We start from the raw sequence: 25,298 nt of genomic DNA, 5'->3' as shown, positions 1-25,298 counted from the left end.
GATTAAAGTAATAATGGCTGACTGTGAATACTAACTTTCTACAAATAACTGAAAACTATTGATTTTAAATGATGCTGCATCCAAGCCTCTAGGTGTCAGTGTAAGTCCAAGATGACAGAAAGACAAAAGTTACTGAGTGCACTTTAAAGACTTTTGTACCATTTTATAATTTCTTTCCTGTTTCAAGTATAAGGCCCCACCAAGTTGCTGAATACTGAAAAGGTGTTGCTATGTAAACATGCATTATCATATGTTAATGTTCTCACAGTTATGTTAGTTTTAAGAAATGGTTTTGGTTTTATCTTTAGTCTTAATCTCAACTCTGGTCAAACCTGGGGAGTTTTCTGATCCCGCCCCTGCCAGATTCGGGGAATGTGACTGCAGGCCCAGAGGAAGTCCAGAGCTGAGGTTGGGTCCAGTCTGGAGAAAAGATAAAATACAGAGTCACACACTGTGGAGGTGTGAGAACAGAAGAAGACAAATGGCTGATAAGGAGGTGATTACCTTTGCTCTCTGTGCTTGTTGAGCAGAGAGCTGATGCACTGGTGCAGAGTACTCCAGTTGGACTGGTGCGTAAGCAGGGCCAACAGATAAGGCCTAAAGGATGGGGCCACACATACACCACTGCCTTTGGTCTGGGACAGACAATAAAAGAGTTAGACACTGATGGTACATAACACAGAGTCTCGTATAGCCAGACTTTTGATTGTCTGGTGCACACTGCAGCTTGTTCTAGCTGAGAACCACCCAATTAGACAGGAAGAAGCTGTCTGACCAACCACAGTTCGCTTATTTTTAAATATGATTTTTAGGGGTACAATATACAGTACAGGTCTTTTTAACTGCTAATAATATCTAAAAGAAAACTGAATATCTTTCTAAAATTCCATTCCACGAACCTCACAAACTATTGCTATATAAAGAGTTCTTCAACTATGCTCATGTAACCTCTACACCTGACTTTGTTTCCCAGTGGAGTAAAAACTTGTGCTCCCTGTCTCCTGGAAATTGAATAAAGCCAGGCAATCAGACTGGAGCTTGGCATTTTGAGTAAAGTCATGCAATTTCATGTCTGTGGGCGGTTTCTCTGAGGCCGAGGCAAAATATCTTTGAATTTTACCTTGTTTTGGGCAAAGAGCAGCTTCTGCTGAAGATCTGAGCACACAGAGGTCACCTCGGGGTCAAGCAGCTCCAGCCAGTCCACCAACAGCCCTGAACACGAGCCAGGCTTCTTTGACTCAGATCTGCCAGGAGGGACACACATCAGACATCAACTCATTCTATACAATATGTTCTTAGTAGAGAAAAAACATGACACATTATTCAGATAATAGTGTCACAATGTGTAATTGGTTACCCTGCATGTCACTATGGAAACTTGGGCGGTTCGATGCCAAATAAAAAAAAAAAAAAGGGTTTACAATTTCAGCTGTGTTCCTTCCCCACCTAGAAACAGTATCACCAGCACAAAATAAAATTAAAAAAAAAAAAGCTATCAAGCGCTGTTGGCTCTGTGATGAGGCACTGTAGCCATGATTTTAAGAATGACTCATTATGCTCACATTTTGGAATCCACCTCTATTTTCACCCCTCGCTCCTCTGTTTCCTGTAGCAGAAGAGAAATCACCATGGCAACAGGCCCCGCTGTGTTTCCTGGGGTTCCAATCTCTGTACTGACGGTCATGAGCAAGGACAACAGCTCCTCTAGATATGGGGACTTTATCTCCATGAGCCCCTGCAACACTAAAGCACACAAGTTTACATTAAGATTATATTAATTAACTTTAGTGAATGCATTATGTATCACAATCTAGCAATTAATAATTTTTACAGCATTAATCTTGGTTAATGTTCATTTACAAATACAACAGACAACTATAGAAGTGGGTGCAGCATCACAAAAAAGCAAAAGTTTTCAGTTACAGGTGCCGTTATAGAAATATCTTTACATTTATTCCTTATACCCATCTACATTTATTCCTTTATTGAAAGTTTCCGATAACAGGGGTTTACAGTAGTATTTAGTTGGTCATGTGATCTCAACATGACGGGTCCCATGAGTGTGCGACCAGCTCGAAGTAGAATAAAGGCCTATTCACACCAAATCTGTAACCAATTTGCGAGATGAGCCGCCGGTGAAAGGTCTATTCTCACAGAGACAAAAATGAATAAAATCAGTAAAAATACAATATTTGTATATTTGCCCACTAAAAAAAACAATTTCACCCCTGTACAGTAGTTCGCTGTTCTTCAAACATATTTATTATGGTTTACTGCACATTCAGCAGTCAGCAATCAATAGAGCTGTTCAGCTTGTAGTCCACAAACCCGGAAGAGAATTCGCTATGCGTTCCCTCTGGATTTTCCTATGGGTTTTTATAATGGGGTTTTTGAACTTATGTGTAAAATAAGGTCTGTGGTAAACATTACTTAACGATATTTGGACAATTTGTTCTACAACATAAATTACACACTTTCATACCTAAAACGTGAATTTTAAAGCCACCTTGCATTTAAAAAAAAAAAAAAAAGTATGTAATTGAATAAGGCTTCAAAAAATCACGTTTGAGGTATAAAAGTGTGTAATTTATGTTGTAAAACAAAATGTCCACGTTTCATCAAGTAATGTTTACCATAGACCTTATTTTACACATAAGTTCAAAAACCCCATTATAAAAATCCTGAGGGAACCCATGGCGAATTCTCTTCCAGGTTTTTGGACTACAAGCTGAACAGCTCTATATATTTTGCGCTGTTAAGGCATTTATTCACCTTATTTGGCATAACTATTTCATTATGTTCTTTTTGATTAAGATGAGTAAAGAGCAGTGTTGCATAAATCTATGTCCCATGTCTTTATTTGCACAATTTTGCTACAAGTATATTCCAAATGAACTTCTGAACCCAACTTCTTTTGGAATGCCTAGATAATTCAACACAAGTTAGGCTATAGTGATATAAACACACGTGTACATTGAATTAAAACAGGTATGGTATACTATTAGGGCTGCCAACTTTCTACCAGCCAAATACAGGACATTCCATCTTTAAATACGGGACATTTTTTTCCAGTAAGGCTCCGGTGCGAGATGCTGCTCAAAGGTTAAAGAGGTCCATCTAGGGCTTATTTACATAGGAAAACAATTGGAAAAGGGCATGGACGGACGCAAAAACATGTTCGGTGTGAAAGGCCCCTAATACACTAAAAATGAAAACCGCTTTAATACAACAACCAGGACGAATCAAATTTCTATCAGTCTTCACTTTTAATAAACACTACTTTTTGCCAAATGAACGAAGCTGCGATCAGTGGAGAAAGACAATATTTTTGTCAAACGTTTTCTTCCCCGTAATTAAAGTTTAAGACTTATCCGTCTTCAGAGCTTAATGAACCAACTTTCCGTTAAAATTAGGGTTCATCAGTTTGTAGACAGAATATGACTAATAGGTCAAAAATACTAGGCTATATCACAAAAAAAATAATCTGGCCTTCCAGGGCTACTGTATATCAAAACACACGTACACCAGAATGACTTTTGTAAGGTGTAAAGTCTAAACAATGCCTTAAATCCAAAACAGAGAGCTTGCACGCTTACTTCCTGCTAAATAAATAACCATGTGGTTAACGTTTCGATGCACACAAGAGTCTTCATCAGAACTATGAAAGTGTATTTCTCCTTGGATTACAGTGTCATTGTTTTGCCAGTAAATAGAGTTTATTACAAGGAAAATGTAAGAAAATCAAATTAAGCATTTTAACTAAACCTGTACTGTCTTGTAGTTTCTTATTGCAGCTTTTCTTACTGTAATTTTGCTGAGTCTCTCTTCCAGAACAAGCTCTGGGTAACATTTTACAATAAGGCTCCATTTGTTAACATTACTTAACATGAATTAACAATGAACAATACATTTACAGCATTTATTAATCTATGTTTATTTCCACAAACGGTATACTAATTTATAAAAAAAAAAAAAAAAAATGTTGTTTATGTTTACATTAGTTATTGCACTATGAACTAAAAATAAACAATTGTATTTTTTATTTGTACTTACATTACCAAAGATTAATAAATGCTGTAAAAAAAAAAAAAATGTTTTTCGCTGTTAGTTCATGATACTTAATGCATTAACTAATGTTTACGAATGCAACCTTATTGTAAAGTGTTACCGAGCACTGACATTTGCAATGCAATGTAATGTTATGGCATGAATTACTGGTGTTTTTGGAATCGCAATGGTGAGAAACAACTATCATGCACTTGAATGCTATATGTTTGACAAAATGATCCTGCTTTTCACTGAAAATACGACAGAAAACTGCGCTGACTGTCATTGATCTTTCCCCGGCCTCTTCTGTCAAGTGTGGCCTCAGTGTACATTTAACAGATGATATCGCACACAACTCACGCTAAATGTGTTTGTTTCAGGTCAGTTTCTCTCGGTTTGTAAAAATTTTCAGCAGTTTGGGTGTAAGACGCTAAAACACAGGACAAACTGTGTCCTGTATGGATTGCATACGGAACACAATTTTGATACCTCAAATACGGGATGATTCCGTATTATACGGGACGGTTAGCAACCCTAAATAAAATGATGCAATAGAACATTAAAAAAATAAACACAGGTTCACAGTATTTTCTTTATAATTATTTAAATAAATTCCATTACAGGAATACTTATATTATCAAGACTTTGAAAATAGCAGTGAGGTTTGGCAATTTGTTAGCTACACTCGTAGTAAAGTACTGCATGTAAATTTGTTGAATCCAGTGTGAATGGCACCATAGGAATCCACTGTTCCTATTCAAAAGCTTGTTCACAATGAACATTCACACCAAAAATTCAGTCTTGTTGTGAATAGGTATCTTTTTCTGAAAAAATGATGTCTTTATCTTTTGTGAGTATACATCATTTTAAACATTATTCAAAAATACTATTAATTTATTTATGAGCAAAAGAGTTACTGAGTGCATCTTTAACCAACGTTAACTACTACGACCGTATTATAAAATGAATTACCTTTTCTTTCCTTTTTTACCATTTTTGCACTCTTGTGAAATACACAGGACCAAAAATTAAAAACAAGCCATCACAGCCAAAACCACATCGCAAGAATGAGAACACCCACATGCTTGGTTTCTGAGTAATCTTGACTTCAGACCTCCAGCACCACTAACTTTCGTGTGGATCTATCTTTCATAAGTCACCCCTGGCTGTTAGAGCTGTTGCTGGACATAAACAAGCTCTGCAGTGGATGAGTGGTTCTGCAGAGTGAAATTGTTTTTGTTTTGGAGAGGTTTCAGAGCGGCATGGTAAAATCATAAAGAGAAACACATTCAGGACAGAAACGTTGATGCCGGGGCATGAGTCAAATGCAGCCGTCTGGAGAGATTGACTAATGCTGGCAACCACTCCAAAACCAACACACATAGCTTAGCTGCCTCTAGAGATCTGACTTACCTTTCTCTCCACATCAGTTGGCCTTACATTTGCCACAGACATTTCACCAACAAAAGCTATTCAAAAACATTTTCCATGGCATGCATTGTTTTTAAAGAACCCCATGTGATTCTAGAGGAGCTTTAATTAAAGTTAATAACATCATACATAGTCAAGTGCTATGTAATGTAGGCAATACAAACATTTAAAGGGGTCATGTCATAATTAATTGTTATAAAATATAATAATAAAACAATTAGATTTTTCTCCATGAGGTTCACTTACAATATGTTAGTTAAGTTATATAGAGCAAAACCTCAATGTAGAGTTTTTGTCTCTAATCCTAGGGTCTTCAACAGGGGGTCCGCGGTGGTACTGAAGGGGGTCTGCAAATTATTATTTGATCCACCATTGGCATCTGTAATAATCACTGTAATAAGCACGTGAGCGATAGCGAGAGAGAGGAGTATGAATTTTAGTCTATTGACAAGTTCGCAGCTGCATGCCAAATCTTAAAGTGTGACTAAACAGCGCTAGTTAGCAGAAGGGCACAGCCTGGACAAACCCTTCACGCGCCCATGCTCATCACGAGCCGCTCACTGCGCGACATACATCAGGTTTTGCAGCACTGCAGTGGAGGGTCGCGTGAGTAAACGCATCTGCTCTGCTTTGGTCACGCTGTGCGGTTGAGCAGATGACAGCCTACAGTTTCTTTTATTATTAGTTGCGTTTTGCTTTCAGAACAATAGCTTCCTTGCATGGTGTAAATAAATAGTTACTGCTGAGATTATCAAGCTGGCGTACACGGTCCTCAACGTTTGACACACACAAGACGGTGACTCTCAAATCAACATAATTAAAGGTGCACTCATGCAGTCATTGTTTTCCTCATTACAAATTTGTACTCAATGAAATGAACAGCAATTTTGAAATATATGTATAAAATCGATCACTCATATGAGATGAAGACTCCATTTTAGTAACCTTATAAAAGTTGTTTTATTCTGCATTTCTGTCTGTCTGTCTGTCTATCTGTCTGTCTTTTTCTTTCTTTTTGGAGGAGGTTTGGCACAGGGATTAACAAGGAAAATTAAAAATGTCACTTCTTGTCAAGAATGTTGCAGACCCAAGCTGGTTGGCTGGTTTTAGCTGGTCGGTTAGCTGGTTTCAGAGGGGGTTTGAACACTTTTTAGCTGGTCAGGCTGGGAGACTAGCTAAGACCAGCCAAGACAACCCTGACCAGCTAAGACCACCCTGACCAGCTAAGACCACCCTGACCAGCCTCAGCCTGACCAGCTAAGACCAGCCTGACCAGCTAAAAAAAAAAGTGTTCAGAACCCCTTTAAAACCAGCCTGACCAGCTATGACCAGGCTGGGCGACCAGCTAAAACCATCTTATGCTGGTTTAAGCTGATCTTTTCAGCAGGGCAGCATTTAATGATTATTTCATTGGCCTTGCAATGTAAACATCATGTAGTATGTACATACAATATTATGGTAGCATACCATACACGTTTTTATAGGCATAAAACGAAACACTAAATTTTATACAATATGTAATGGGGGTCCTGGCTCCGTCTCTCTACCCACCAAGGGGTCCTTGGCCTGAAAATGATTGAAGACCCCTGCTCTAATCCTTAAAATTAAAGGCTGCTGTGCCTTTAAAGGGATAGTTCACCCAAAAATGAAAACTCTTTCATCATTTACTCACCCTCATGCCATCCCAGATGTGTATGACTTTCTTTCGTCTGCAGAAAACAAACAAAGGTTTTTAGAAGAATATTTCAGCTGTGTAGGTCCATACTATGCAAGTGAATGATGACCAGTGTCCAGTGAGTTAATCAATGTCTTCTGAAGCGATCCAGTTGGTTTTGGATGAGAACAGACCAAAATATAACTCTTTCTAGAGAACAGACCAATAATATACATTTTTCACTGTAAATCTTGACAGTAGTCTCCATGACGATCATGATTTCAAGCTCGATTACACTTCCTACAGCACCATCTAGTGCTCTGCGCATGCGTCAATCACTAGGAAGTGTAATCAAGCTTGAAACCATGATTGTGCCAAGAGGCTGCAATGGCAAGATGTACAGTGAAAAAGAAGTTATAATTTGGTCTGTTCCCACCCAAAACCAACTGGATCACTTCAGAAGACATTGATTAAACCATTTGAGTGTTTCTGATTAATTTTATGCTTTTTCGATTCAAAGTTTTGGCGATTCAAAGTTCTGGTCATCATTCACTTGCATTGTATGGACCTACAGAGCTGAGATATTTTTCAAAAAATCTTCATTTGTGTTCCGCAGGAGAAAGACATACACATCTGGGATGGCATGATGGTACATAAATGATGAGAGAATTGTAATTTTTTGGTGAACTATTCCTTTAAGAGTTCAACATAAATGTCCTCTTTGCATGTAAAATGAGATCCAGTGCTTTGCTGCATGCTGCGGGTCAGGTTCAATATAGGTCTAATATAGTTGCACAAGGTCAGATTGAGACGTTTTTTCAGCTTGACCACGTTTACACCTGGTGTTACAATGCATCTCATTACTGTGTCTGATGCTCATCACTGTGACACACACCTGGGGCCTCATGTATAAACGTTGCATATGCACAAAAATGTTTGTACGCCGCTTCTCACGCTCAGGATTAGACTTATAAAAAGTAAACTTGACGTGAAAATATGCACACCGCCACACAAGCTCTACCCCTTGCGTATGCACTCTTTTATTGCTGTGTGTGAACTGGCCACTCCAGCTGGACAAATAATGAACTGAACAGACTGATTATAAACTCCGATTTTCATTTTATTCACCACATTTAGAATAAAAAAGTATGTAGCACTTGAATAAGAATGAATCATCAAGCCAATAGTAGGCTATATTAGTATTATGTAACTAATTGAAAAGGCATTCAAAAATAAGCTATAAAGCGGAAATATTGGTTTTGGATGCGCTGTGTTTGGAGGAATTTCCCGTGTCATCATAGAGAAGGAACATACAGTAACTAAAAATGACAGTGAAGATTTCTTAGTTTGTGATATTTTCTGTTCCCAAAGGCTATTACAGGAATCATGTACTGAGATAAGAACAGCATCTGAATAAAGATGATCTGTGATGCACACCTAATTCTGACTGACGTGAAACAGCTTGGTAAAATGGACAATATAAGACAGGCACTGCTGGAACCATTCAGTAGTCGAATGCACCATTGGAGGGACATGTCTCATCAGAAACAGTATTGTACAGCTGCAAACAGGTACAGCAATGCACATAAAATGCACATCAAATGTGCTGCCTGCTCCACTTCATCCCGAACCTCATCGCAATGAAACCCCCGCTCTTGTCTAATAAAAACATCATGAAGTACATTTGCAATTCAGCTGTTTTTTGAATATAAAATACCAGTCAAATATAAAATCTTAGTAATCCGATGATATCAGACAATGCTGCACAAAGAATTTTAATAATTTTCGTTTTGTTTCCAGTATTAAATATTTAACTTCTCAATAAAAACACCCTTAAAACAATTTAAAATGTTTTCTGAGAAGCAAAATTGCTCAAGTTAGATTTATGTCTGCAAAAATAAAAACAGTTTGCCAAGGGATATTCAAGATATATTCTTTGAAAACAAGTTAATATCTTATTAATTAATATTTCTCCATGGTGCAGCACCTAACCTTTGGGCACATGTGACATTTACAGTCTCTATTATCTTCAATAATACAGTTTCTCGGATCGATAAAAGCAGTAATCACGTGTCTGTATGGTGAAATGCATATGGTAATCGTATGCAGATTAGTATATGCATAGCAAAAACAGGTGTTATACACTCCATATATGGTACACTGTAAAAAACAATCCTGTTAAATTTACGGTAAAAAACTGGCAGCTGCGGTTGCCAGAAATTCACTGTAAAAAATAAGTAACCACGCTTCAGGCTTTACGGGATGTAATTTTGATGCCTGTATATTTTACGGTACATTACCGTTTATATTATTAAATGATACTTTAACCTTCTGAAACTGTAGAAATCTGCTTTTCACTTTATAATGTATCGTTACTCACTGTAGTATTTACAGAAAGGCACATGATGACATGAAGTTCATCAGTAGTGGCCTTTCCAAGAGCAATGTCCAATAAACATGAAGAGACACTCACACAAACACTAAACACCATCAGGGTAACACGTGAAATTTAAATTATACAATAAACATCAACTAAACTACATCAAATATAACACAGAACACCCCAATGTAGATAAGTGATATTAAAAATAAGAAGAAACAACTATTCCCATAAAATATAATGAAATGTGATGGGTAACGCGGGTTTATTATTTAAATAAACCCGATTATTGTTTTTTAAACCATAATTTTAACAATAATTTACCGTAAAAAGTACATGTACTCTCTTGTTAAACAATATACATTTTCACTGTACTGTAAAATTACATGTATTATTATTATAATTTTTACCATATATTTTAAGGTAACTGCCTGTTTACCAATTAACGTTTTTTTTACTGTAGCATTTTTGCAGTCATTTACCGTTAAAATTACGGAAATTTTTTACAGTGTTATTTTGGGGAGGAGACAGGGTGCGGAATGAATCACGTACATGTACGCACAATCTTCTGCTAGCTGGGATTTATTAAGGGAACTATGCGCAGGTTCTGGCGTACGTACAGTTTTAGAAATATGATTTTTTTTGTGCGTACACAAAATTTGACTTCAGTGCTTAAGCAAACTTTTAGGAAGAAATCTAAGCAGAGTTTTATACATGAGGCCCCAGGTCACTTAAATGCATCTTCTGTGACCACTTGTGTTCGGATTTGAAGGGGAGAGTCTCTGTTTCATGATGACATACTTCAATCACTATGTCAGTGTGTTAATGTGTGATAATAAAGTGCAACAAAGTCAGAAAAGACAAAAAGCGAAAAAAAAAAGAAAATTGTTTGGTTGAAATTTTATCTAAGCACAAACGCAACATGTCAAGCAGAATTATCCATTATTTTAGTGGATTACCTTTATTAAAGGAGCTTCAGGGGTTTGTGCTTGTCATCTATGTTGATATCAGACACACTAAAAAAGATCCATGAAGCTCTCGTTATTTTGTATGTATCCGCTTTTTAAAAACGTTCCAATTGGACGGTTATTTGCTTTTAAAGCCGCTTGTAACAGTCAAAGTTTAATCTCTTGTTTTAGCGCAGCAGTTGATTGGCATGTAAGGGGCTCACTGCTCCACTGCTGCTGGGACGCATACAGGATAAGCGTTTACACCTCAAATGCGATGTGGTCACATGCGATTTTGACCACATTCGTATGTGTTTTTTGTAATCCAATCACAAAATGGTTTGGACCCCGTTTATACCTGTATTTAAGGCTGACCACATGTCATCAAAACACATCTTAATACCAGGTGAAAAAAAATAAAAAAATAAGGTTTTCCTAACAGATTACACATTTTAATATGTAATTGTTTTCTGTCCACTCTATTTTATAATTAAATCAATTATAATTAAAGGTTTGTATTTATTTACCCATTAAAGAGTACTCCCAATCAGTTCCACACAATGAGGTATGGATATTCTAAACTGATTAAGAACAAACAACAACACTGGTATAAGATCAGGATCTTCATCGGTTGATACTGTTTCGGAACTGGATTGGGAGAGAAAAGTAGTATCGGTGCATCCCTTCATATGACCCCTTTAAGTGAAAACATGGGGAACTCTGCACTGCTAAAATACCTTTTCTTGTGAGTTCAGGTTCAGCATTGCATCTCTCTCCAGCTCTCAGTGAGGCAATGATGCCCCTCACTGCCACCTCAGAGTCCCTTCTGTACGCCAGCGCCTCAGCCAGGTGCAGAAACCCTGTACGAACTGATGACACAGGATGCAACTGAATACACCTTTAGTGCATGCGAAGACTAAAAACTAGCAAACTGATGAGGATCAGGTGTATTCCAACTTCAATCTGAGCTCTGTGCTTCCAGTTGTAAATGTTAAAATGCTGTTATCTTGAAAGAATAATACACCGATCAGCCACAACATTAAAACCACCTGCCTAATATTGTGTAGGTCACCCTCGTGCCACCAAAACAGTGCCAACCCGCATCTCAGAATAGCATATTCTTCTCATCACATTTGTACAGAGCGGTTATCTGAGTTACTGTAGACTTTGTCAGTTCGAACCAGTCTGGCCATTCTCTGTTGACCTCTCTCATCAACAAGGCATTTCCGTCTACAGAACTGCCCCTCACTGGATGTTTTTTGTTTTTGGCACAATTCTGAGTAAATTCTAGAGACTGCTGTGTGTGAAAAACCAACATTCATCCATGCGATTATCTAATCAGCCAATCATGTGGCAGCAGTGCAGTGCATAAAATCGTGTAGATACGGGTCAGGAACTTCAGTTAATGTTCACATCAACCATCAGAATGGGGGAAAAAAATGTGATCTCAGTGATTTGAACCGTGGCATGATTGTTGTTGCCAGACGGGCTGGTTTGAGTATTGTGTATTGAGTAATGTTGTTGTGTAATGTTGTGGCTGATCAGTGTATATCTAATGTAGATGTGACCTGACCTGGCGAGGCTTCAGGATTAGGACCCACTCACCATCTGTGATGCGATGTTTGTGAGAGTACTGAGCTGCCAGAGATTTCAGCTGGCTGTGGAGTGGCCCTGCCTCCACCGCTGAGTTCTCCAACCAGGTCAACATCTGCACCACTGCATTAAAAAACAGCGAGGAGAAGCCAACGTCCTGAGAAACCAAACTCTGAAAAAAAGAGATGAGTGAGCAAAAGAGAGAAAGCACTTGTTATGGTAGTGAGTATGAAGGTATGAGTAGGTTCCATGCCTGGTAGAGATGGAGTTGGCGCAATAGAGGGCAGGAGATTGTGTGGCTGTGGTGCATTGCCATGACCAGGGCTCCAGCGTGGGCGGAGCCTAAAAGGGCTGCTAAAGCCTGTAGGAGTCGCCCAGCTGCGCCGCCCTGCTGAATGCGACCCTGACGTGCACGCAACACTTCCTGGGCCAGGGCTTGTTGCAGCGCTAATGCTAGAGGTCGGACTGGGGGTGGAGGCCAGCGGGGATCCACCTTCAGTGGGAAGAGCTGAGGCAAGGAGAGAAAAAAATTCTAAGATTCAAAATCAGTTCAACTACAAAATCATCACCATAAACCTGAAAGGATATTCTTGACACTTATCTTCTTAGTATCAATGGGTTATTTTACTTTTTCATTTGCATCTTTTATTTATAGAAACAGGAAATAGGACAAAAAGAGAGGGGGAATGGGATCTGCACACTTGCAGCTCAGACTCAAACCTGCATTACCTGCATGAGCACAACAGCACAGGTGCTAACAGCAGTAATATTACATTATTAGGAATGAAATGGCATAATTAATTCTTTGGTAGGAGAAAGAATGACTCTAATAATAGAGAATAAACAGATCAAAAGTAGATCTCTTACCTGTAGTAGGACCCCAGCGAGATCATCATCTGGGCCCACGACTGGCACCTGACTCACCCCTCTCATCTTCACAGAGCCATGGGGTGTTTCCACAGTAACCTTTGCCCTGCTCACCTCTGAGCTGTCTGAAACACATTAGATCAAAGAGATCATTAGTGCAACATCTGATCACATTGCGTGGTAAACACTGAATGAATCATGATGCTAATCAGTACTGACTGATGCCGTGGTATAAGGAATTAGATCCTGACCTCTACGTTGTGGGAGTGCAGCACTGAGTAAACTGTGAAATGTGTGTCCTCCTGTGGCTCCTCTCTCATGCTGGACCTCCACCAAATGAGCCATGTAGTCTACAGAAGAACATGTAAAAAAACATTACTGATCAATGTTTTTGCTACTTTTTTTTTATTTATAGGGGTAGTAAAGAGAGGACAGGAAATGATGAGGAGAACAATGGGGAAAAGGATCGGGAAATGACACGACTCGGACTTGAACTCATATCTCTCGCATGAGCACCATGGCTTAACGTGTCTGGGCATGCGCGCTAACTGCTAAGCCATGGCTCCAACACCCATTCGCCTTCACTGCAAACCCTTATATTGTCATTGCTGGAAAAATCCAGTTGTCTTAATTAAACATTACTTGTCAAGTTTTAGGCTCATAACTTAAATATCTATGTTCCTTGAACTTATTTTTAAAAAATCCACAGACTTAAGTTTTAAGTGTTAATAACTTAATCTATTGAGTACAAAATTGAGGCTATGGGGAATAACCATTATGCATAGCGCTTGAATTATGCATAGCGCTTGAATTTAAATATGTTTACTTGGTCAAAGGGAATATACACTGATATGACAAAACATTGACCACCTGCCTAATATGCTGTTGGTCCTCCGTATGATGCCAAAACAGTGCCGACCTGCTGAGGCGTGTACTCCCTTGAAGGTGTCCTGTGGTATCTGGCACCAAGACATTAGCAGCAGATCCTTCAAGTCCTGTAAGTTGTGAGGTGGAGCCTCCGTGGATCAGACTCGTTGGTCCAGCACATCTCACAGATGCTCAATCAGATTGAGATCTGGGGAATTTGGAGGCCAGGGCAACACCTTGAGCTCTTCATCATGTTCCTCAAGCCATTCCCAAACAATGTGTGCAGTGTGGCAGAGCACATTATCCAGCTGAAAGAGGCCACTGCCTCAAGGAATACAACTGCCATGAAGGGGTGTACCTGGTCTGCAACAATGTTTAGGTAAGTGGTACGTGTCAAATTAATATCCACATGAATGGCCAGACCCAGGGTTTCCCAGCAGAACATTGCCCAGAGCACAGTCCCTCCACAGGCTTGTCGTCTTCCCACAGTGCATCCTGGTGCCATCACTTCCCCAGGTAAACGGCACACACGTACATGGCCGTCCATGTGATGTAAAAGAAAACAGGACTCAATGGACCAGGCGACCTTTTTCCACTGCTCCAAGGTCTAGTTCTAACGCTCACCTGCCTATTGTAGGTGCTTTCAACGGTGGACAGGGGTAATCATGGGCACTTTGACCGGTCTGCGGCTACGCAGCCCCAGACGCAGCAGGGTGCGATGCTCTGTGTGTTGTGACACATTCCTCCCGTAACCATCATTAAAATTTTGTGCCACAGTAGACCATCTGTCGGTTCGGACCAGACGGGATAGTCTTCGTTGCCCTCGTGCATCGATGAGCCTTGGGCGCCCAACACCCTGTCGCCAGATTGTGGGCTGTCTCTCCTCGGACCACTGTCGGTAGGTACTCACCACTGCTGACCGGAAGCACCCCACAGGCCTTACTGTTTCAGAGATGCTCTGACCCAGTCATCTGGCCATAACAATTTGGCCCTTGTCAAAGTTGCTCAGGTCTTTACTTCTGGCCATTTCTCCTGCATTCAACACGTTGACTACGACAACTGATTGTTCGCTTATCATCTAATCTACCCAGACCTTGACATGTGGCCTTGTTAGGAGACGATCAATGTTATTCGCTTCACCTGTGAGTGGTCATAATGTTTTGGCTCATCAGTGTATGTGGGCATTTAAATAGTTGTTATAAATAATACTACAAAAGAGGCTTTGGCTCTTATTTATAGAATTATGTTGTTTTGTTGCAAATAGTTTAGTGTGATCTGTGTCCCATCAAGTTGGGCCCTGTTAATACCATCTTCTCCTTTTGCATGTGCAACTTAAGTACAGGTGTCTATGCATTTCTGTGGAGAAATAATTATTGATTTAATGATTGACCTAGAATCAGTTATAACCTTCTTTATTTAAGCTGTGTTACTGTATGACCTAAATTTGAGTCCGTTCAATCACAGTTATTTAGTAGAAACAACAACATTTATATTGCAAATCTAAATTAAGTCTACTTGCATCTATTACCTTAACTTAAATAGTTAAATTAATTCTATATGATCAAGATAAGTTAACTTAATTACCCAATTTTTTGTAGATGCCATTACTCAATTCAATTGAGGGAACGAGTTTGCTCAATCAATTGAGTAAAGTCAACCTATTAAGGTTTTCAGTGTTGTTAAAATCATTTCATACACACTGAATGATAAACTAATGTAGTGCAGAGTGAAATAAATGTCCTCACTCTTGTCCATGATGTTCTGCTCTAACGTCTGGGGGTCGTGGGACACAGCCTGGTCCAGATACTGAAGCAGTTTACTCATGCTAGAGACAGGGATTCCGAAGGACTGGACAAACAACAGCAGCTGCTGCAGCTCCAGATCCTGTAGGGCTGTGAGTTGTCAAAGACACAATATTTGATCTTATCAGCAAACTTTACTACAAAGGCAAGAAAACATATAAGAACCCTTTGGAATTACCTACATTTACGTATAAATTTGTCTTAAAATTCGGGTTGATCTTCATCCAAGTTACAATAATGAACAAACACAGTCTGTTTTAATGAAAACACACAAATTACTGTATTGTTCTTGCAAATATTAAATACATCATTCAAATATTCACAGTGTAGGCTGGAAAAAATACAGGTGCATCTCAATAAATTAGAATGTCGTGGAAAAGTTCATTTATTTCAGTAATTCAACTCAAATTGTGAAACTCGTGTATTAAATAAATTCAGTGCACATAGACTGAAGTAGTTTAAGTCTTTGGTTCTTTTAATTGTGATGATTTTGGCTCACATTTAACAAAAACTCACCAATTCACTATCTCAAAAAATTAGAATATGGTGACATGCCAATCAGCTAATCAACTCCTGCAAAGGTTTCCTGAGCCTTCAAAATGGTCTCTCAGTTTGGTTCACTAAGCTACACAATCATGGGGAAGACTGCTGACCTGACAGTTGTCCAGAAGACAATCATTGACACCCTTCACAAGGAGGGTAAGCCACAAACATGCATTGCCAAAGAAGCTGGCTGTTCACAGAGTGCTGTATCCAAGCATGTTAACAGAAAGTTAAGTGGAAGGAAAAAGTGTGGAAGAAAAAGATGCACAACCAACCGAGAGAACCACAGCCTTGTGAGGATTGTCAAGCAAAATCGATTCAAGAATTTGGGTGAACTTCACAAGGAATGGACTGAGGCTGGGGTCAAGGCATCAAGAGCCACCACACACAGACATGTCAAGGAATTTGGCTACAGTTGTCGTATTCCTCTTGTTAAGCCACTCCTGAACCACAGATAACGTCAGAGGTGTCTTACCTGGGCTAAGGAGAAGAAGAACTGGACTGTTGCCCAGTGGTCCAAAGTCCTCTTTTCAGATGAGAGCAAGTTTTGTATTTCATTTGGAAACCAAGGTCCTAGAGTCTGGAGGAAGGGTGGAGAAGCTCATAGCCCAAGTTGCTTGAAGTCCAGTGTTAAGTTTCCACAGTCTGTGATGATTTGGGGTGCAATGTCATCTGCTGGTGTTGGTCCATTGTGTTTTTTGAAAACCAAAGTCACTGCACCCGTTTACCAAGAAATTTTGGAGCACTTCATGCTTCCTTCTGCTGACCAGCTTTTTAAAGATGCTGATTTCATTTTCCAGCAGGATTTGGCACCTGCCCACACTGCCAAAAGCACCAAAAGTTGGTTAAATGACCATGGTGTTGGTGTGCTTGACTGGCCAGCAAACTCACCAGACCTGAACCCCATAGAGAATCTATGGGGTATTGTCAAGAGGGAAATGAGAAACAAGAGACCAAAAAATGCAGATGAGCTGAAGGCCACTGTCAAAGAAACCTGGGCTTCCATACCACCTCAGCAGTGCCACAAACTGATCACCTCCATGCCACGCCGAATTGAGGCAGTAATTAAAGCAAAAGGAGCCCCTACCAAGTATTGAGTACATATACAGTAAATGAACATACTTTCTAGAAGGCCAACAATTCACTAAAAATGTTTTTTTATTGGTCTTATGATGTATTCTAATTTTTTGAGATAGTGAATTGGTGGGTTTTTGTTAAATGTGAGCCAAAATCATCACAATTAAAAGAACCAAAGACTTAAACTACTTCGGTCTGTGTGCATTGAATTTATTTAATACACGAGTTTCACAATTTGAGTTGAATTACTGAAATAAATGATCTTTTCCACGACATTCTAATTTATTGAGATGCACCTGTATGTGAGCCCCAAAGCTAATGACATCAACAAAAGCTAATTAGAGTCAGGAGTTGGCAAACCTGGCCTCCAATTAATGAAACATGATTGGAGGTGTGGGTAAGAGCTACTTTGACTTATAAAAAGCCCTCACAAATTTTGAGTTTGCTATTCACAAGAAGCATCTGCTGACATGGACCATGCCTTGCAAAAAAAGAGATCTCAGAAGACCTAAGATCAAGAATTGTTGCTTAGCCTAAAGATGGAAAGGGTTACAAAGTTATCTTGAAGAGCTTAGATATTCATCTGTCCACAGTTAGACAAGTTGTCTATAAACAGAGATGATTTTGTACTGTGGCTACTCTCCCTAGAAGTGGCTGTCCAGCCTAGATGACTCAAAGGGCACACTATAGAATGCTCAATGTGGTAAAAAAAAAAAAAAAAGAGTCCAAAAGAGTGACAGCTGAAGGAATCACTGGAACATCAAAAAAAGAAAGTCCACCTTTTGGAGTGGCCCAGTCAGAGCCCAGACCTTAACCCAATACAGATGCTGTGGAATGACCTCAAGAGAGCCGTTCATACCAGACATCCTAAGGATATGGCTGAGCTGAAGCAGTTCTGTAAAGAAGAATGGTCCAAAATTCCTTCTAAATGTTGTGCAGGTCTAATCCGCAGCTACTGGAAATGATTAGTTGAGGTTATTGCTGCCAAAGGAGGATCGACCAGTTATTAAATCAAGGGTTCACTTACTTTTTCCACAGCACTGTGAATGTTTAATGGGATGCATTCAATGAAGTCATCAAAGATTATAATTGTTTGTGCATTGTTAGCTTAAGCATATTGTGTTTGTCTATACTTGTGACTGATGAAGATGAGATCACATTTTATGACAAATGAATGCAGAAAACCAGCTATTTGCAAAGGGTTCACATACTTTTTCTTGCCATTGTATTTTGTGTTGTGTTTCTAAATAAGGTTGACATGATGTTTCCTTATTAGTCGATACAATGACATGTAGCTTTGAACTCAAAGTATTTTTATGAATGACCAAATGCAACATTTGCATGACCACATTAATATCCATGAGCTAAGCCAGTAACATAAAATGATTTGTAATTTTGCCACCTGCGTATTAAATTAAATCGGTACTACCGACACCTTAGAGAAAAACTGGTATTGTCAAATTTTTTTCTTTTCAATTTTAGTATCAACTTGAGCATCAGAAGTTTTGACATTCCTATTCGTAAATACATTATCACAATCCATACCTGCATCGACCAATCGGGAGACTTCAGACCGGATCATCCTCAATTTCAGCCAATCGGGCAATAGAAGAGCTTCCTCAGACGTGTCAACCAGGAATGCAGTAGGAAGGGGCTTTTTATCAGGGAACCAGATATCCAACAGGGTGTAGAACTCACTTTCCCCTGAAAACACCACATTTACTACATGTAGAGCACAGTATCAATCATAGCGCTGCAACAGCACACAGAGCTGATACCCACCTTTGGGTGGTCCTAAAGTGAGCAGAATGACCATAGCATGGACCACCAGAATGTGCATAGTGGCCGTTTCTCCTGTAGTCCATCGCAGGAACACTTGGTCTTGAGACTCCGACTGTTGGGTTACAATAAAATAATGTCTTTCAAATACATACAAGCAAAAGAAAAAAAGGAATTTGTGGAAAGAATGTCCATCCAACTTAATTTTCAACTACCCAGCTGTAGAGGTCCTCTCCGTCTTTTGTCTTCCTCATGCGACTGATATAGGTGGAGAAGATGGAGATTAGAGCGGAGAGAACGGCATCAGACTCCGGCCTGCAGGAGTGCTTGGAGAACAGGCTGTTCATAATGGTGGAGCGCTCCACTATCAGCCGAGCCACATCCTAAGACGACAAGGAAATGCCAGCCAGGAGAGAGTAAACAGAGAGTAAGGCTACAAGCTACAGGTTAGACTTGATTATTGGACCAGTGCAGTGCAAGTATAATCTGAAAACCCATTTAACATAAGCAGCCATAAGTGGTGTCCTAAACCACAGAGCTCACCAAGGCCAGGTCATTGTGGTGTGCCTGCTCCTCCACTGGTGCATGCTGGGAAAGGTAGATCAGGTATGCACTGATGGTTTGAGGATCTGTCTCAACGTGAATGGCCTTGGGAAAATGTTTCAGATATTGATTATGTTGTAAAATGCCTGAAATCTACCACCACTTACCATTTCAGTTTGATAATAACATAACCCCTTGTAAGCTGTGGAGGTAGACTGACCTGTTGCAATGCATTAGAGGTCAAGCCTCTCACACTGTCAAACAGAGGAAGCTTAGGGAGGTCCTGAAGGAGCCACTGGTAGCCTGGTAGTAATTCAGTATCTCTGGAGTCCTCCTCCATGAGCTGATCTCTCTCCTCTCCATCCTTAAGCCCTCCCTCCGTCAGCACCAGAGACAAACCCTGATACACATATCACAATCAACTAATCTCATTTAACAAATTTTAATGAACAAAGCATTTGTGAATGATTAATTAAACAATTTTGTGGATCCTTGCATACAGTTAGTTACATACTTGCATGGCAAGCACTCTAGAAGCCACCTGAGAAGAACTAAGACGGCGAAGGAAGTAGTCCAAAACCTCACATGTGGTCTGTTCATCAGCTTTAGGACCCAACAGTAGGTCCTGCAGTCGGCCAAGCAACTGCCTTTGCTTTTGCTGCCTCTGCCAAGCGAGAGAAACCCACCATACATTTTAAAAGGGACATTTCATGGAAAACATTACTTGCTTTTTTGTTGTACTGTGTAGACATACTCTAATATTCATAAAACAAAGTCTACCTACACCGTTTATTGAAACTAAGCTGTAAAAAGTGTCATTCAAAAGCTATCAATGTTGGCTAAGCATCATGTTGTGTAGTGACCTGCCACATTTATACATCCGAGGCATATGTTTTTAGCAACTTGGTCCACCCTAATGAACCTCAGTGTGAACGTCTCAGTACACAGAGGACAGCCAATCATAACAGATGCCATTTATATATAGAAACTTAAAGGTAAAGTAGCAGAAACAGCCTGTTTAATTCTAAGCTGCAGAGAGAGGCTGGAAAATGGACATGTAAAACTAAAACAGTGCAAGGAAACTTGACTAACATTTTAAGTGGATTTATAAAGCTACAAAGTGTAGACTATGGCCCCTTGAGAACAAATCATAAATGTAAGATCATGCTGAGCTTTACTTGTCTTTTCTTCACTCTCTGCTCTTTGCTTTCTCCTTCCTCGTCATCATCAACAGAAGAGGTGTCATCAGCAGCGTCATGGAGGAGGAATTCGCACAGGCACTGAACAGGCAATACGTCCAAAGACCCTTCGCTGGACTGGACGAGATCAGCCAGCCATGGCATAGACTGAGAGGAGGCCTGGTTGGGGTATAAAAAAAAATTATGACAACTTAACATGGCAGTAACTCCGCAAACAAGTTATTTCTGAGCAAGTTTATGAGAGTGTGTGTTTACTTGTCTCTGGATGATATTGAGAAGGAAGTCAGGGTTACGGCTTCGGCAGAGCAGATGGCCTAGACGTAAGGACTGGTTCAAACTCTTCACTTGGTCCAGGATGAGAGGTGGTGGTTTGCGTGGGGGACCCCTTAACATAAAAGTAAACAAAAGACAGGATCAGTCTCTTTAAAAATGGTACCATTGCCAGGCTGTACTCACAAAGACCAATTTCAAGCAAATGAAATATTTTAGAGCTGAGAATAACATTAAAATTTCACATTCACTATAAAAATGTCCATGACTCTTCCAGGCTGAGAAAAACCTTTCCATCAACACAGGAACCCTGCAATAGCTGACCTGCATTGGTGAACTCAATGGTGTTATCTCAAACACTAGGGTAACAAACAGGAAGTCATACTTTGGGTCAAGGCTGGTGAGCTGTGACAGCAGGAGGCTGTTGTTCTCCGTTATGGTCTGCTTGGTGGAGGCAGCTGCAAGATGGCTCTCAAAGGCCAGGATCTCCTGCCTCTCCTTCTGAGAGATCTGCAGCTCCCGGTTGATCATTTCCGTTTTGGTCTCCTCGTCGGCCACCGTGCACGGAGGGTAAGAGTAGTTGCTGAGAAGAAAGCAAAATAAATAGTAAAGGTTGCTTAAATGTTTGTAAATCCACATTTGTATCGGCTGTGATATGCAGAATTCTTACTTTGTCATAACCATCTCCATGAGCATTTTCAGAGTGGGGTAACCATCCCAGGCTGCCAAACCTGAAACCAGTAACAGCATCAGTCAGCGATCTAATGTCGTTCAATTATGATGTTTTTATGAAATGCAAGTACTGCATCATATCTGGTCCCCTCACCAATTTTCTGTGGGTTGAAGGCTGCCACCACAAGCAGCAGGAGCCAGGCCTTCCAGTAAAGTGTTGATATGGCTAGATTTGGAGGTTGATACCTAACATGGAACATTTAAAAAGTCATTTCACCCCCTTGAAATCTAAACAGCTTATAAACAGAGTAAAGGATGCCAGGAGCTCTAACCACAACATATCTTTAAACCTGCAATGCTATTAGTCCTTGATTCTCAGTAATTATTTATAATAGAAAGCTGTTGAATCACTTAAAATGAATACATAAAAGCAAGAGGGAATAAACTGGTGAAAGGCAAAGGCTGTACCCTGCAGGCAGCTGGATGTTTTCAGGGTGATGGTACGTGCAAAGGTTCAGCACAGCGTCAATGAGTTGGATCCTCTCCACCCGCAACACTTCCAGGTCTAGAGATGATGAAGCAAGAACAACATCAGCACACAACCAGTGTTAAAGTTGTGTTAAAAAGTTAGAATAGACTAACCAGGAGTGCTATCTTACCATCAGACTGAACTCCAGCAGCTCTCTTCACTAAGTGATCAGCCAGCTCCATTGCATCAGCTGGGCCCAAGGGCAGATCACGAGACAGACCGATCACCAAGATGCGCATCAGTGTGTCCTCTAGCAGGGGAACCTCAGAGCACAGCCGAAGAAAGAAACTAAGAAAGAAGAGATATGCTTCAGCTTCATATATTGGACAGAATTAATTCCTATTTACCAACAAACACTGTTTCTGTAAAATAGTTAGCCAAAGATTATCTCTTACTTTCTGTCACTCTCAGGTGGCCAGTTGTCCCATTTGTAATATGTCTCAGGCTGCTCTGTGAAAAGCACCTTGTGAAGGCTTTCAAAACAACAAAAATATAGGTAAAATAAACATCTGCATTTTTAATAGACTAACATAACAAATGTTAGTGAGTCATCATGAATCTTTATTTGTGGTCACACACAACAACACTATGAAACAGTGTTAAGTTACAATTGAGCAACCTGGGGTACAGGGTCTTGCACAATGGTGATAGTTCAAGGATTGCCCCTTTCAAGGTTTGAACCTACAACTTTTCATTAACAGCCTAGATGTTTATTCACTATGCCACACCATCCAACAATGTGGATGGTATTGTACTTTACTGGTATTGTCATATCTAAAGATCAGAAAGTGAAAATAAAGAGGGATGGAAAATTTAAAATTATGTTTTGACACACAAGAAACATCCTATTTGGGCAGGATTAGTTTTCTAAACAACGTTTGAGTTACAATTATTACCACCCGACATCTGTGATTTCATGTACCGAATCGGATGGGACTAAGATCTCTGTGTTTATTACTGAGGTGGGAGTTTCTGTTTTCTAAATGTGGGCGTTACAACACAAGGTTGAACACATACATTTTTTTTTTTTCCTCCCCAATTTGGAATGCCCAATTCCCAATGCGCTCTAAGTCCTCATGGTGGCGTAGTGACTCGCCTCAATCTGGGTGGCGGAGGACGAATCTCAGTTGCCTCCACGTCTGAGACCGTCAATCCGCACATCTTATCACGTGGCTTGCTCAGCACGTTACCGCAGACGTAGCGCGTGTGGAGGCCCATGCTATTCTCCGCAGCATTCACGCACAACTCACCACGCGCCCCACCGAGAGCGAGAACACCCTAAATTCGAACTCGTGACTCCAGGGGAGGACCAAAATATAGGTAAAATAAACATCTGCATTTTTAATAGACTAACATTACAAATGTTAGTGAGTCACAGGGGGAGGTAGTCAGTGTCAATACTCGCTGAGCTACCCAGGCCCCGTGTTAATTTAGGTAATTAAATTAACTTATCTTTTAAACTTTGTTTAAATTTTAAATTGACTATATATTTAAAAAATACATTTTAAATAATTATGTAATTATTTATTAATTATATATTATAAATGACTTATTATAAAAACCATATTAAAATCAACTTCACATAAAAAAGGCTGCTTAAAATAAACCCACAGCAATAAACAAAACTGCCTGTACATTATATAATTATAACATTGTGTAATTAAGCGGAGAAATTGAGGTATTTTACCTGACACTGATATTACAGCGGCCAGTCTTAGCAGTTGATTTTATTTTCTTATTTTTTCGTTGGATGGCAAATACATATTCTACATCCATATTGAAAGGTGCGCAGCAGGCTGAAGATTAGTTCAAGTAGTTTAAAATACACGAGGAGGGGCATTGTGAAAATTTTATATCAGCAATCACAGACATTTGCATTCGGATGGGATTAGATTTCTCAGAGGACCCTTAAGTACCAAAAAAAAGTAGGTAATTTTCTCTGAAATTTTTACAGAGGTTGTGTGAAAAAAACACAGACTTGTCAGATTTGGATGTGATTAAAATTACAAAGTACCTCTGTAAAACACACATTTACCTAACCTTCTCAGGGAAAACTATTCCCTTCCGAATAGGGCTTAACATTAAAAGTGGACCACTGGGAGCAAAAACACTAAATGATGATGTGACCCATTTAAAATGGTCCTACATTCCTCTTTTCCATACCAGTGCACGTAGTCTTTAGGTCCCACTTTACTGATGGTGGGAACCACAGAGTGTAGCCACCACACAGCATCTCTCTGGATAGCAGCAATCTGGTTCTGAAAGGCCCTCAGTACCTCCAGATCTGAAACACAGATATGGATATATCCATGTTAGCATCCTAAACACACATCTGCAAAAAGACTTGAAGCACTGAAAGTACAATGTATTTTACTCTTTTTCTCTCCTTTGTCCCAGACGATGCCAGCCTCTTTGACCTGAGCTGTGATCCCCAGCATCATTGACACTGTCAACAGATCTGTCACTTGGATGACAAAACGTTCCTAAGAACGGAAGAAAGAGTACAGTAAGTTTCTAAAAGCTAATAAAGCATATATAGCTATGCAAATACAAACTCCAGAGGATGAGTCCTCACTTTAAACTCCATGTCCACATAACTGGCCTCTTTCCTCTCCTGCATGAGGCCCAAACAGAAGGACTGGAAGTTGATCTCATGCTTGGTTTGTTTAATGATTTCCCTGAGTAAAGCCCGGGAGGCCCGCAGGTAATCGTCCTTATTGGTCAACAGGTCCTGGAACACCATGGCCAGAAACTGGAGGGACATAATCAAAACACATGGTGAAGAACAAATGCTTATTAAGGCCCTAAAAAACTTCATACAAAATCAAAGAAAGAACAGGTTTTTGACTCAAAAGTTTTTGAGTTTGTTTCTGTGGTTTGTAACAGCTCGCCTGGGCAAACTTTCAGGAAAACTTCTTCCTGGCTCCTAAATACCTTCTTACTGCCATTGGTCCACATCATCGGTAGGTGTGAACTGAAGGTCCACCTACTTTGAGATGGACAGCTAATTCTGTTTACGTTGTTCAGTCAGTCAAAGTCAGTCAACATGAACACACCGGTGTGCAGTTATTAGTGAGCTGGTGCAAATTTACCTAAAT

At 39.8% G+C, this 25,298-nt stretch overlaps 1 protein-coding gene across 1 annotated transcript in view; it reads right to left on the bottom strand.

Annotated features, from left to right (window-relative positions):
- LOC127451616 (integrator complex subunit 1-like) overlaps positions 1–25,298 on the bottom strand; it is a 40,623-nt gene that overhangs the window by 10,756 nt on the left and 4,569 nt on the right. Inside the window, exons 11-37 of the mRNA XM_051716421.1 lie at positions 24,776–24,952; positions 24,575–24,683; positions 24,364–24,484; positions 22,596–22,673; positions 22,331–22,488; positions 22,140–22,236; positions 21,826–21,917; positions 21,670–21,730; positions 21,385–21,582; positions 20,985–21,114; positions 20,709–20,888; positions 20,045–20,194; positions 19,751–19,930; positions 19,531–19,635; positions 19,203–19,370; positions 18,991–19,102; positions 18,754–18,912; positions 15,532–15,678; positions 13,171–13,269; positions 12,920–13,044; positions 12,306–12,560; positions 12,065–12,224; positions 11,197–11,328; positions 1,563–1,743; positions 1,121–1,244; positions 505–635; positions 333–420 (exon numbers count right to left, since the gene is read on the bottom strand). Coding sequence (XP_051572381.1) covers positions 333–420; positions 505–635; positions 1,121–1,244; positions 1,563–1,743; positions 11,197–11,328; positions 12,065–12,224; positions 12,306–12,560; positions 12,920–13,044; positions 13,171–13,269; positions 15,532–15,678; positions 18,754–18,912; positions 18,991–19,102; positions 19,203–19,370; positions 19,531–19,635; positions 19,751–19,930; positions 20,045–20,194; positions 20,709–20,888; positions 20,985–21,114; positions 21,385–21,582; positions 21,670–21,730; positions 21,826–21,917; positions 22,140–22,236; positions 22,331–22,488; positions 22,596–22,673; positions 24,364–24,484; positions 24,575–24,683; positions 24,776–24,952 — 3,717 coding nt within the window. The remainder of the gene's footprint in view (positions 1–332; positions 421–504; positions 636–1,120; positions 1,245–1,562; positions 1,744–11,196; positions 11,329–12,064; positions 12,225–12,305; positions 12,561–12,919; positions 13,045–13,170; positions 13,270–15,531; positions 15,679–18,753; positions 18,913–18,990; positions 19,103–19,202; positions 19,371–19,530; positions 19,636–19,750; positions 19,931–20,044; positions 20,195–20,708; positions 20,889–20,984; positions 21,115–21,384; positions 21,583–21,669; positions 21,731–21,825; positions 21,918–22,139; positions 22,237–22,330; positions 22,489–22,595; positions 22,674–24,363; positions 24,485–24,574; positions 24,684–24,775; positions 24,953–25,298) is intronic.

This window comes from Myxocyprinus asiaticus, chromosome 14 (assembly GCF_019703515.2).
Source record: "Myxocyprinus asiaticus isolate MX2 ecotype Aquarium Trade chromosome 14, UBuf_Myxa_2, whole genome shotgun sequence".
NCBI lineage: Eukaryota > Metazoa > Chordata > Actinopteri > Cypriniformes > Catostomidae > Myxocyprinus > Myxocyprinus asiaticus.
The sequence above is the reverse complement of the archived record's forward strand: the minus strand, read 5'-3'. Positions and strand labels throughout refer to the sequence as shown.